The 14,884-nt window shown below is 39.4% G+C and overlaps 1 protein-coding gene across 1 annotated transcript in view; it reads right to left on the bottom strand.

Moving 5' to 3' along the window:
* The window catches only part of MYO1D (myosin ID), a 354,208-nt gene that overhangs the window by 117,453 nt on the left and 221,871 nt on the right, over positions 1-14,884 (bottom strand). Inside the window, exon 21 of the mRNA XM_032429253.1 lies at positions 7,175-7,288. Coding sequence (XP_032285144.1) covers positions 7,175-7,288 — 114 coding nt within the window. The remainder of the gene's footprint in view (positions 1-7,174; positions 7,289-14,884) is intronic.

Below are 14,884 nucleotides of genomic sequence, written 5' to 3'. Positions count from 1 at the left end.
GAATATTATTCAGCCACGAGGAAGAAGGAAATCCTGCCATTTGCAACAACTAGGATGGACCTTGAGGGCATCATACCCAATGGAAAAAAAAAAAAAAAACCAGACAAAGAAATACTATATGATCTCACCTACATGTGGAATCTAAAACAGCCGAACTCAGAAACAGAGAATGGAGTGGTGGTTACCAGAGGCTGGAGAGTAGGGGAAATGGGAGATGTTGGACAAAGGGCACAAACTTCCAGTTATAAGATGAGTAAGTTCTAGGAAACTACTGTACAGCAATGGTGATGATACCTAATAATACTGTATTACATACTTGAAAGTTGCCAAGTGAGTAGACTTTAAATACTCTCGCCATGAAACAGAAATGGTAATTCTGTGGTGTGATGGAGCTATTGGCTAATGCTATGGTGGTGATCATTTTGCAATATGTATCAAATCCACCCGTTGTATACTTTACACGTAAACAATGTAATATATCATTTATACCTCAAGAAGGCTGGGAAAAGCCCCTACAATGTGTAACTACCACATACCTACCAAAATAGCGACCATTTAAAAGACCATCTGTAGCTGGTATTGGGGAGGACATGGGAGCACCTGGAACTGTCAGATGTTGTTGGTGGAGGTGTAAGTCAGTGCAACTGCCTTGGAAACCTGGAATTATCTACGACAGTGTCCCTTCTGGGTATCTGTCCAGCGTAAATGTATGCACGTAAACACTAAAAGATGTGCATAAGAATAAAAAAAAAATCTCAAACATCCATCAATGCATGAATGGATACACAAATTGTGGTATATTTTCACAAGGAAATACTACAGAACAGTGAAAATGAGCAAGCTAGGGTTAGATGAAATAACATGGAGAAATCTCACAAATATATAACGCTGAAAGAAGCCACACAAACAGGGATAATAGAGTTTTACTTCATTTGAATGAAGTTCGAAATGAGCGAAATTATGTCTTTGAGAAGGAAGGAAGAGATAGTGACTTGGAGGGAACACGAAGGGTGTCATGAGATCATGGCCTATGGCCTGTATCTTGACTTTGGTGACGGTTACATGGGTGAATTCACTTTGTGATCATTCATCAAGTTCTACCCTTAAGATTTGTGTACTTTTCTGCATGTAGGGTACACGCTACTAAAAAAGTTAAAATACTTGCCCAGATGTGAACAGCTGGTAGGGGATATACCACATGCCAATAAGATAACCCAAGGGTCTGCTAATCCAGTGATCTCAGATTTACTTAAATTATCCCAAGCCTCATGAAAAAGTTTGAAAATCTCTGTTCTCATGGGATACTGTCACCAAAAATGGAATAAAACAGCAAAGATATATTAAGTTCCAGTTCAGACACTCATTTTCAAAGAGAAACAGGACTGGGACTGTTTTGTGTTTTGACACAGGGTATTAATAATATTGTTCTGACCTGTTAGAAATATGGTAAGAGTGAATAATGGGGCAATGGCAGAGAAGATTTCTAAGTCATAAAGTGAAAAATGGTTATCCTTGTTTTTTCTTTTTGATTTTAATTTTAGTTCTCTCTTTAAATGTTGTTTTTAATTCTTTTTTTAAACTGAGGGTTCTAGAGGGGAGGGGAGTGGGGGAATGGGTTAGCCTGGTGATGGGTATTAAAGAGGGCACATACTGAACGGAGCACTGGGTGTTATATGCAAACAATGAATCATGGATCACTACATCAAAAACTAATGATGTAATGTATGGTGATTAACATATTAAAAAAGAAAAAAAAGAAAAGCAAAAAAAAAAAGAGATTTATTTATTTTAAAGAGAGAGAGCGTGTGCCCACACATGAGAGCAAGTGAGGGGATGGGCAGGGGAAGGGAGTGGGACAAGCAGACTCCACACTGAGCGTGGAGCCCTATGCGGGGGCTTGATCTCACGACCCTGAGGGTCATGACCTGAGTCAAATCAAGAGTTGGATGCTCAACCAACTGAGCCACCCAGGCGCCCCCCTAAATGCTGTTTTAAATTCTGCAACATGTTTTGTTTTCAAGTTGACAGAAACTGATCAGAAACAATACAACAGATAGAGATCTGATGAATTCTTATCTTTAAAAAATAATTTAGGGATACTGCCAGTGCAGTAGAATGTTGACTGCAGGGTAACAGTTTCCTGAGGTGTTGGAGACGTTAAAATATATATGAAACAGATTGTCTCACGAGCAGTCGATGAACTTAAAGTCTGTGGACTTCCCTCTGTCCTACAGAAAACACATACACACGTATCATACATTACCACACACATGATAATTTGAAAATATACCACTCAACCACACGGCTTAAAGAGGAACTCACGATGGAAATGACAAAATAATTAGAATTGAACAAGGACAGTACCGCATATTCTAACATGTGAACGTCAGCTCAAGCCATTTCTAAACACAAATTTATGGTCTTTGATGCATTTTTAAAAAGTAAAATCTTAAAATGAGAGCAGCTAATCCCTCAGTTCAAAAAGCTAGAAAAAGAACGAACAGAGTAAATCTAGAGACTGGAGAAGGAAAAACAAGAGCAGAGGTCAATGAAAAGGTAATGAAATCAATACAATAGGTTTCTAGCAAAATTGACCTTGGAAAAAATGAGAAGCAGCACATCTGATCAATATGAGGAACACAGAGGGTCTGTAACAGAGGTAGAGTTTAGAGCTTTCCACCCTGGGCCATCCCCAAGGTTACTGGCTTCCCTGAAATCAGGTGCCCACCCTGGTTTAGTTAGTGGCTTCTTCTCCCCCGAGGAACAGCGAGGGCTGCCTCTCCAAGCGCAAGGGAGCGGGACGTACTCTTCTTTAGATGGAGGAGAGAGCAAGTGTGACTGTATGTGTTCCACACACTGTACAGTAATGGTTCGCGTGTCATCATGTGTCCAAATCTCCCCGGGGCTTCAGTGATCACCTGCCTCGTTTACTTCACCTTTCTCATTGGCTTACCCTCCCTCCTCTATCCTCCTTCACAGATAGCTTTCTTCCTCCCCCCTTTTTTAGATTTTATTTTTAAAAAGATTTTACTCACTTGAGGAGAGAGTGCAGTGAGAGGGCATGAGTGGGGACGGGTAGGGGCAGAGGCAGAGGGAGAAGCAGACTCCCTGCCGAGCAGGGAGCCCGATGTGGGGCTCGATCCCAGAACCCTGGGATCATGACCTGAGCCGAAGGCAGACGCTCAACCGACTGAGCCACCCAGGCGCCCCTTTCCTCCCCCTTTACTGAGTATATATAACACGCATTCAGTAGAGTACATAAATCTCAAGGAGGCTGCCTGATGAATTTGAACATATGTATACACAAGTGTAACTACTACCAGCTCAAGCTACGGAGCTGGTCATTTCCAGCTCCCAGAAGGTTCTTTCTTTCCTCCCTGCTCATGTCTCTGTGTCTTAGCTGTTCCTTGTGCCCCAAATACTTTTCCTCCAAGTAAACATACGGCTCATTCCTTAGGTCCTTCAAGTCTCTGCTTAAATGTCAACTTTTCAGTGAGGCCTGATCACCCTATGTGAAATTACAACAACTCTCACATCCTCTATCTTCCTTCCTTATTCTATTTCTTCCCTTATCCCCTCCTAATGGATTATATGATGTGCATGTGTGCATATACACGCATGCATACATACCCATATATACACACATATATACATAAACGTAGAGTCCGCTGCTCCCCACTGAAGTTCCATAAGGGCAGAAATTTTGACTATTTTAATGCTTCTGTGCCACAATACCTATATGTCTGGCACATAATAAGTTCTCAGTAATCACTTATTGAATGAAGAGTTTAGTCACTGAGACTGTAAAGGTTGTAACGAGACAATCTGGTTATAGCTGGCTAAAACCCCAAATGAAGGTAATTCCTGCACTGCTGTTCTAACTCAGGTGTAACTCCCCATTATGCAAGTCTCCTGAAGTCTCTGTTCATCACACCTCTCCTGATGACCCACCCCAGGGTGATCTGTGACCAAGGTCCAAAGATGACTTGGGCCTAAGGACAGTAGTCAAAGATTGTAGTGGTGAGATCAATCATGCCCTAAATGAACTGTAGTAATTATCCATGCTATACTAGGAAAAGTCAGGGAAGAGGGTACACAGATGAACAAGTGCTTGAGAAGGAACTGCGGTACCAACGTGGGTCATGCAGAATTGGCTGCTATGGTGAGGACTCTGCTGGAGACTGTGTTGGATATGTTACTGCAGGATGACACTCCAGTGGTTTCCTGGGTTGGCCCATGTAGACCCCAGCCTCGCGCTAGCCTGTGCTGTCTGGCAAGGATGCTGTTAGGAAGAAGACACCCAGAGAGAAGTAGAGCCCCAGGAAACGGCAGGAATGCAGACTCTCTAAGCACTCATTGCTGTGGGGGCTCCAGGATAACAGGGTCCCGGAGAGCGGCCTTAAATGCTGAATGGTAGCCTTTCCTGGGTCTTTGTGAGATTCTTCTCCCTTACTACCATGTGTATCCTCGTTAAAAACAAAACATTACTCAAGAGAGTGTATGGTCACAATCTGTTCCTTGGAGCCAGAAAAGCTTAAGTGAGACAGGAAAGGAGCCTGTGCAGAAGGAGGAGTGTGGGACCCTCAGCTGTCTGTTCTTACTGACTACTCTTACTTCTGGAAACTTTCCAACTTGATTCTGAAACACAACGTTCCTATAGTTCTTTTCTTTCCTAGAATAATTCATAACCTATGGAACTGAAGGGAAGCCACAGCTCATTCAGCACATGAAAGAGAGGAGCAAATGGAGGCCCATTCAGAGATTTCCTTCTTACTCCATTTCCTTCAGCGATTCTTTCCTCACCATTTAACAGGGAATGTTCTTGAATCATCTGCCCCCTTTCTCTCTCTAGACTCATAATTTCAGCCTCCAATTATACGTGGATCCGCTTTTAAATTTTTATCTTAAGTGCTGAATTCTTTCCCCCCTGTATTAGACTTCCAATTTATCTGTGGATTGTATACTTCCAAGTTTCACTGGTGCCTGAAAAAACTCAACATGGTTAAAACCAACATCATCTCCTTTCTCCTCTCCCACTTTCTGCATTACTCTTATTAGCATTATCATTTTTTTTTAAAGTTCCTTGTCTTAAACTGTTTTTTAATTTCAAAATAGTCTGATCATGCAAACAGTATAAAGAATAAAATAACAAAGATTCATGTTTTCATTATCAATACTTAATATTCTGCCATATTTGTTTCAGACTCAAAAACCATTTTACAGATATGGTTGGAAGTCCCCTATCCCATTCAACCTGGTCCCTCCTAAGAGGCAGCCACTCCTCCAAGGTTGGTTCCTGTCAAAAGCAGACCCCGAGATAAAGGCTGATAAACACACAGAAGTGATTTGGGAGGTGCAGGGACGCTGGCAAGGTGTGGGGAGGTGGTACGGGGATGGGAAGACGGCCAATGGGGCCCAGTGTTAAATCAGCTACCACCTGTGGGTAGGCTGCAGGCAAAATGAGTTCTGGCAGCCTAAGGGCAGCCTTTGGACAAGGATGTTGGCTGATGGAAGTTAGGCTGGTGTGCACAGAAATGATAAGGGAATACAGGGGAACATGGGCAGAGTACTGATAGCATCCATGATAGTGTGTACCCATCCTATTGACATTGTTTACCTTTACTGCGATTGTTAAACATCATTAATTTTTATATTAGATGCTATTATTGATACATTAACAACCATGCTACTGATGAAGGGGAACAGTGACTATAAATGCATACCAGTCAACATGAAAAAGGATGGCAGTTTGGGAAAATAACTTCAGTTCAAAGGGTTGTTTAGCTATTTATTGAATTTGTATCAAGTGCTTTGATTGATCTCCCCTTTAATAGAAGGTAAAGAAATAAAACACAGTCCGCAATTTATTTTTTGTTTGGTTCCACACTTCATTTGACTTTGACAAAACCTGATTTTCTCCTGTATCTTCCTTCATCTCCTACTTTAAGATTGCAGTTATTAGGCTTAAACGATGATTGATATGTGAGATTACAAGCATTTGCTATGAAGACCATATACAATCAAGAGTGTCTTAGAATATAATTTTCTTCTTAGCTGCAATCCATTAGCTTTTCTATTGAAAGAGAGAAGGATGCATGTGTGTGTACAGGGCGCGGGGGGTGTGTGTGTAATGGAGACAAATCGCAACCCCATAATCAACCCTGCAGTGATATTCTAAATCATTTAGCAAAGCCAGGAAGAGTTTGCCTTCTTTGTACCTCACAATCAACAGGACTCCTGATTTAACAATACAGAACTACAAACATTATGTTTCCTGTTCCCTTTTGCAGAGACCAAAAGGATTTAAAATAATCTTTAAATGATACTCCTCATAGATTCTACTATTGGACAAATAGACCTCCTTCCTTAGGAACTAGCATACAGAAAAATCACCTGACACTCAAAAAGATCTCCTAGTCAGAAGGATCTTTCTCAAGAATCAGAACAGACAGTCACTTGTAAAGCAGACCACATATAGCAGGAGAAAAATTAAAAAAAAAAAATCATATTGAGATTCAAGGAGATATCCACCAAATTTCATATTTCAAATGAGAAATGATTACAGAACTTGAAAACCCCATGGAGAACAACTGAGTGGGTTTAGATCAGAGGCAAAATATACTGGTGAAAAGAACTTCTGGAAACAGCATAAATTTTACATCTGAAAGAAAGGTAATGTTTTCATGAAGTAATTCTCTACTGTTTTTTTCCTAATTCCACTTCCCTATAAAAACGAACCTCTTGAAAACAAGTGAGAAAATACATTATGTGCCACAACATTTAAGCAGTAAGTAGGATTAAGAATAGAGAAAGGTCATGTAGAATACAGAGTCCTTATGCTTGTTTTTTAAAATGTCTTCATTAATCTATTGGAAACTTTGGATCCTTTTTTTTCTTCTTTTTTTTTTTAAGTACTCTCCATACCCAACGTGTGGCCTGAACTCATGATCCCAAGATCAAGAGTTGCATGCTCTACCGACTGAGCCAGCCAGGTGTGCCTGGATCCTTCTTATAGAAAATAGTACATTTGTACAAAACATAAGATTGGCATAAAATTTCAGGGATTCATGGGCTCCCTAGAGCCCGAAAGGTTGTAGTGATCAGTCTATTGACCCACAGTGGTCCAAGAACACCACGTTAAGACTCCTTTATTCAGAAAGCAGAGAACACTTACATTGTATAGAGGAATAGTCTTCATCACCTTGTACTGTTTAGTGGGATCCATCTTATACAGGTGACGATCGGTGACAAAAATCGCTCGGTCTTCCACCTTACTAAATCGATTCACCTATAAGAAAACAAACCAATAAGCCATCATAGCTCATCAAGAATGAAATCAAATTATCTACCAGGAAATTATCTAATTAGGGGCAGAGGTGGCTAGCTGTGGAGACACATTCTTTAATAGATATATACCATTCTACAGGAGGAACAGAGATCTAAAAGGACTTGCAGTTTCCAGATTTGTAGAATTTTACAATTTAAATTTCACAATTTTATAATTTAACAGGAAAAACAAGAAAAACACGTAAGAATTAAAGGACTAAAAACATTGACCCAGACACTATAAAGAAAATAAAAAGACAACCCAGAGACTAAGGAGCAAATGTCTTGCAAATCACATTTCTGATAAGGGACTTGCATCTCTAAAAGAATAGAGTATGTATTTTACCTAGAATATATAACTCAATAATAAAAAGACAAAAAAACAAATAAAGAATTTGAATAGACATTTCTCCAGAGAAGATATACAAATAGCCAATAAGCACACGAAAAGATGCTTGACATTATTAGCCACCAGGGAAATGTAAGTCAGAACCACAGTGAGATACCACTTCACACTCACCAGAATGACAATAATAAAAAAGACAGATAATAACAAATGTTGGCCAGGATGTGGAGAAATTGGAACCCTCATCACACTAATGGTGGGAATATAAAATGATGCAGTCACTTTGGAAAATAGTCTGGCAGGTCCTCAAGTGGTTAAATACAGAATTACCATATGACCCAGAAATTCCACTCGTAGGTATATACACAAGGAACTGAAGACATATCCACACAAAAACTTGGGCATGAATATGCACAGCAGCATTAATCATGATAGGAACAACCTAAATGTCCATCAACTGATGAACGGATAAATAAAATATGATATATCCACACAGTGGAATATAATTTGTCAAGAAGAAGAAATAAATATTGATACATGCCATAACATGGATGAACCTTAAAAACATGATGCTAAGTCAGTCAGTCCCAAAGGACCACATTGCAAGAGTTCATTTACATGTAATATCCAGAATAAGTAAATCTGTAGAAACAGAAAGTAGGTTATTGGTTGCCTAGGGCTGGGCGAGATGGAAGCTTTGGAAGGATGACAGCTAAGGGGTGGGGGATTTCTTTTTGAAAACTGATTGTGGTAATGGATCTACAACTCTGTGAATACACTAAAAGCCAATGAATTGTATACTTGAAAATGGTGAATGGTATGGTATGTGATTATATCTCAATAAAACTGTAAAAAATGTAAGCTCTATTTGAAACGACTGATTCTGCCCCTCTCCTAATGCAATGGGTAGGTGTATTTCAGACCAAATTCCCTAAAGTATATTGAGTATGTCATTAAATCTACATGTTCAGCGGCGCCTGGGTGGCTCAGTTGGTTAAGTGTCTGCCTTCGGCTCAGGTCATGATCCTGGGATCCTGGAATCGAGTCCCACATTGGGCTCCCTGCTCAGTGGGGAGTCTGCTTCTCCCTCTGCCCCTCTCCCACCTCGTTTGGGCTTGCTCTCTTTCTCTCTCTGGCAAAAATAAATCAATAAAATCTTAAAAAAACCTACATGTTCAAAAATGGACAGTGCCTTCCTAGTGCCTATGAATTATGGCACGAATTATGGAATTACGGCACGAATGCCTCGTAATTACTACTGTCCAAAACAAGAGTGGGCCACATGGAAAAGCAGTAATATCCCCCTCCCCCATAGAAACGATATGAGCAGAAGCTAGGTGGACCCCTGATGTGGGTGTGGTAGAGGGGGTTCCTGCTTTGAGTACAAAGACTAGAGGTTTCCAAGGTCCCCTGCCGCTCAGATTCTAGGATTCCTTTATCTGACTTTCAAGAGTTTTTCTATCTCCCACTATTCACCTTTTCATTTATTTTATTTTTTTAAAGTTTTTTTTTTTTTTTTAGTAATCTCTACACCCAATGTGGGGCTCGAACTCACAACCCCAAGATTAAGAGTTCCATGCTCTACCGACTAAGCCAACCAGGCACCCCACTATTCTCCTTTTTAAACTTTATTTCTTTAAGGGCTCTGTTCCTGTCTGACAGGTTTCCTCATGTTATGCTCTCTCTTAAATGTTTATGATTTTCCACTCTCCTTTTTACCTCTCTGTATTTAAAGATATTGCTCAAATTCTCATTCCATTATAAAACTGCTAAAATTTCTAAAGTAAAAAAAGATCACTCTTTCCTCTAACCTTCTATTACACAGTTATAGAGTGAATATACAGGATACGTATAGAGTTAAGAATGAAATGAAAAATTAACATCGCAACCAAAGGGCACAGGGTTTCTCTTTTAAAGCATGACAATCAAGAATATGACGAGCTGTTGTCTAAGCACTTTTGCTAACATAAAATGCTGGATCCTCTCCCAAACGTTTTTTTTGGAAAGAAGAATAGGGCAGGTTTGCTGATGTTTATAAATTCCAAGACAATAAAGTTAAATCTAACCTTATCACCTTCTCATTGTGAAATTTAGTTAGTATCTACACTTCTCTACTAAAAGGGCAAAAGTTTTCATTTAATAATTGTAAAGTTTTAGCAGTTTCAAGGACACTGGTAATTTTTGGACCATGGATACTTGTCATGAATATACTCGATAAAACAGTTGTGTAGAACACTGAATTTTTAAACTTGTAGCTGAAGCTGTGTTTGGCACAGGATGTTGATTCTACTTATGAATCTTGTGATAATCTACTATAACCTCACGAATGTAGATCTAAGTAACTCAGCCACTATAAAAGATTATACAGGTTATCTGAAAACTGGAAGTATATAAAAAAAGCTCTTTCCCTTGTAAAATAGCTACAAATAGGTTACCAAAAGAGTGACAAATAAAACTTACGAATTTACTTGAAAATGAAGTAAAAATCTCATATTCAACTGTATAATTTTTTTTTTTTAATGAAGATCAAGAAATAGCAAAACTATTTTATGGTAAAGGCCGTCAGAAGAGTGGTTGCCCTTGGGAGTGGGAGGGCTTGGCTGGGAAGGGGCATGAAGGAGCTTTTCAGGGTGATGGAAATGTTCTATATCTGGATAGGGTTGTGATTTACATGAGTGTACACACTCATCAAAACTCACTGAACTCTATACTTCAGATCCGTGCATCTACTTGTATAAAAATTATACCTCAATACAAGTACATAAACAAAACACCGTAACATCTCAAATATCCAGGACAGATTCATATTTACTGCCTTCTTATTTCACAGACAGTAATTCTGTCTTCCAGCCAGATTGGAAGTTCCTTGAGGGTCATTATCATCTGACGGCCTTTTTCTTATACCTCACAGCACCCAGTACAGAAGTGGGCGGCCTATAGCATTTACTCTACCCTTGCTGACCGGTTGGTTTTGAGAGCACTTTTAATCCGACAGGACAATTTCAAGAGGTGCTCTTCCCCACATGAGTCAATCAGTGTTGATGACTGGAAAACATGGAAGCACACTGGAGAGGTTGAATAATGTGTGAAAAAAAATGTCCCAAGTGGCAAATGATAGCACTTTTGCTCAATAGCTTAAGTCCCCATTGCCCAGTGTGGTCTTGGAAAACCTCCATTTCTTCACTGAAGAAAGAGGAAGTGGGGACTCTTGCTTTTTTTTTCTGAGATTGGAAGACTATCAGGAAGCGATCTCTTCAATAAAAAGCTCCCTAACATAGCAGGCACTATAAAAGCACATGGATTGCGGGGCGCCTGGGTGGCTCAGTCGGTTAAGCGTCCGCCTTCAGCTCAGGTCATGATCCCGGGGTCCTGCGATCGAGCCCCATGTCGGGCTCCCTGCTCAGCGGGGAGCCTGCTTCCCGCTCTGTCCCCCTCCCTGCTCGTGCTCTCTCTCTCTCTTCTCAAATAAATAAAATCTAAAAAAATAAAAGCACATGGATTGCTCATCTGGAATTATTTATTCTTCTGGTTGGAATTGTTGAGATTTATTTGTACATTTTCTTTTACCCCATAAAGAGTCTTTTCCATGAGTTAATTTTTCCCTCAGAATCTATATTCCTGGAGGGCAAGCCCTTTGCCAGCAGCCATCACTACAATACTCTGTAGACAGAATGCTGACAGGCCAGTCAGCCGTCCTGAGTGGATCTAGGAGAAACCTTTGTGTCTGTACTTGCAACACCGTATTACTTGGTCATACTACCCTTATGAAACCTTTAGATTTACACTTTCATTGAGAAAAGGGGTCTTTCTATAATCAGACACCTAAAAATGTTATTGAATTTATTTTTTCCTATATTTTTAAATCCAGCACATCGCTCCAATTAATTAGAAAAAAGTCATCCTGGTAAGCGTCTCCTTAAATTAAATAATTTGACAATTTTTTTTTCAAAATTGCACTGTGCATTTTCAAGTACTATATAATGTATTGATATAATATTATATCAGCTGCTGCTGATATTCAAAGGAATGATATGAAGCTCTTGGTTATAATAAGAATCTGAGACTAGTAGATGGGGTTGAGCTAGGTAAGAAACTAACACATGAAAATAATTTCATATAAAGATAAACATAAAGAAAATAAATCTATATAATGGGATTGGGAGAAAATATACATGTGATTCTGTAGAGTGCTACTTTATGAGAGAGTCAGAGAATGCCCAATTTGCAGGTAAATCTTCCCCTAACAGGGGGAATTAACCACAGGACATTTTATAAATAAGGAATTAATTACAAGCTAATTGGGATGTTTCAATCTTAGATTTGGGTAATATTTAAATCAAAACTGAGCACAAGGGGTGCCTGGGGGGGCTCAGTCATTAAGCATCTGCCTTCGGCTCAGGTCATGATCCCGGGGTCCTGGGATCGAGCCCCGCATCGGGCTCCCTGCTCGGCGGAAAGCCTGCTTCTCCCTCTCCCACTCCCCCTGCTTGTGTTCCCTCTCTCACTGTGTCTCTGTCTGTCAAATAAATAAAATCTTAAAAAAATAATAAATTAAGAAAAAAAACTGAGCACAAAACAATTTCTGAACAACTATAAAGTCATATTTCTCAGTGACTAGAAGGAAAAGCAAAGCAAAACAACAAAGAGCACTCAAAAACCCCTCCCCTAAGTGAAATAGAAGGTGCGCCTGTGATAACATATCCCCCATCCCTGCTCCCCAGATCCTATTTTCAAGATGCAAACAAAGAAGTTAGAGACTAATTTGAACACACTGTTACCTCTGGTAGGATATACAGCTAACTAAATTAGGTTTGATAAGATAGGATACAGCAGGGTATACCGCTGTAGGTAGGAGAGCAAACTAAAATTTAGGTTTTCAACTGTCTTCTCCCTTCTGCCTCATAGTTTTAGAAATCCATCAATTTGCCAAACACTGCTTTTGTAACCAAAGCATATTTTTCAGTCTTCAACTTGATAAAAATGGTATCTGTAATTAAGAGTAAAGTAGAGTCTATGTGGTAAACTAATGACTACTCTTGGTAGTAATTATTTACCTCACATAGCAATGATTTCTGCCATAAAAGGGAAAAGCCCTTGTCAGAAGGCTTCAAACAAGGTGACTGTAGAGCTCCCACTTCAGCTTTTTTCTAAGTTGTTCTGCACAACACCAGCCTCATGTGATGCTTTGTGAAAGAAAGGGTTCCAAGTCAGGTTGGTTGGAGGAACCCTGCAAACCATGGCCTCCCCTAGGATATTTGTAACCCATGAATATATTAAAGGCTTTGAGAATTCTGCACTTAAATAGCATATTTGACTGCTTCACCCAGCATTTCCCACATACGATACAAGGGATCCTTTTTAAAAACACATGAATACATTCAACAGAACACTGGTTTGTGAAACACATGGTGGAGGACACTAATCATTTGTATCCTTGTTAGAGTTGGGAGACTAGAGAGCATCTAAAGTGGAACGTGAGTAATAAGTAAAAGTAGTGCTCCTCATCTTTGGCAAAATCACATAAGAAATATAGGTGTGTTGCACAAGAGTATGAGAAAAGAAAAGCGTGTCGCATAATTCCACGAGGTCACACAAGAGTCAAAAACAATAGGCCAGCCATGGTGGTAAAGTGAAGAGTACTTTCCTTTTTGTGATCTATCCATGAGTTAATTTGGAAACCAAAAAGGCAAAAACCTCAAAGCAGCAATTTTATTGAAGGGCTGTTTAGAAATATTACATTCCTTTTTATAGAAAAATGTAATTTCTAATGAGAAGAGGTCATACATCTTTACCTTGTGTTTTAGCAACTCAAATCATCCTTAAAACGGATCAAGTGAGTGGGAAGGCCATCATGTACCAAAGAAAGACCTGTAAGTTGCATAACAGCAGAATCGAAGTGGCAAAGAAAAAATTTTAACATACATACATAAATTTGTAAATTCAAACTTAATTAAAATAATGATGGCATAGGAACATTTTTTTTGTTCTCATAAATTCATAAAGCAATAAAAAAATTGGATCACAGACTCAGTGTTAGATGAGCTCTCATCTTTTTCTTCTATGACCCATGCTAAAATCCTCAACCAAAGAAAACTCCCTATCACCTGGCTCTTGCCCAAATCCTTCTGGTGATCTATTTATAGTTTTAGTCAACACCACAGGGAGTCACAGATAAAGCTCCCCTGAAGAGTCAGACCAACAGAAAACACATTATGGGTGAGAGTAGCTATTTGCAGAAGTCTCCCACCTTAAAGGACATTTAGAACTGTAGCTAATGGAAAGTGGTTGTTTTAAAAAGAATAAAGGCATACACCATTACCTTGATCCCAAAACCAGACAAAGACCCCATCAAAAAGGAGAATTACAGACCAATATCCTTGATGAACATGGATGCAAAAATTCTCACCAAAATACTAGCCAATAGGATCCAACAGTACTATTCACCACGATCAATTGGGATTTATCCCTGGGCTGCAAGGTTGGTTCAACATCCGCAAATCAATCAACGTGATACAATACATTAACAAAAGAAAGAACAAGAATCATGATCCTCTCAATAGATACAAAAAAAGCATTTGACAAAGTACAGCATCCTTTCTTGATCAAAACTCTTCAGTGTATAGGGATAGAGGGTACATACCTCAATATCATAAAAGCCATCTATGAAAAACCTACAGCGAATATCATTCTCAATGGGGAAAAACTGAGAGCTTTCCCCCTAAGGTCAGGAACACAGCAGGGGTGTCCACTATCACCACTGCTATTCCACATAGTATTAGAAGTCCTAAGCACAGCAATCAGACAACAAAAAGAAATCAAAGGCATCCAAATCGGCAAAGAAGAAGTTAAACTCTCACTCTTTGCAGATGATATAATACTTTATGTGGAAAATCCCAAAGACTCCACCCCAAAACTGCTAGAACTCATACAGGAATTCAGTCAAGTGGCAGGATATAAAATCAATGCACAGAAGTCAGTGGCATTCCTATACACCAACAACAAGACAGAAGAAAGAGAAATTAAGGAGTCGATCCCATTTACAATTGCACCCAAAACCATCAGATACCTAGGAATAAATCTAACCAAAGAGGCAAAGGATCTGTACTCAGAAAACTATAAAATACTCATGAAAGAAATTGAGGAAGACACAAAGAAATGGAAAAACGTTCCATGCTCATGGATTGGAAGAACAAATATTGTGAAGATGTCAAT

This window comes from Phoca vitulina, unplaced genomic scaffold (assembly GCF_004348235.1).
Source record: "Phoca vitulina isolate PV1807 unplaced genomic scaffold, GSC_HSeal_1.0 scaffold40, whole genome shotgun sequence".
NCBI classification, from domain to species: Eukaryota; Metazoa; Chordata; class Mammalia; order Carnivora; family Phocidae; genus Phoca; species Phoca vitulina.
This window is presented reverse-complemented; position numbering and strand designations above follow the sequence as displayed.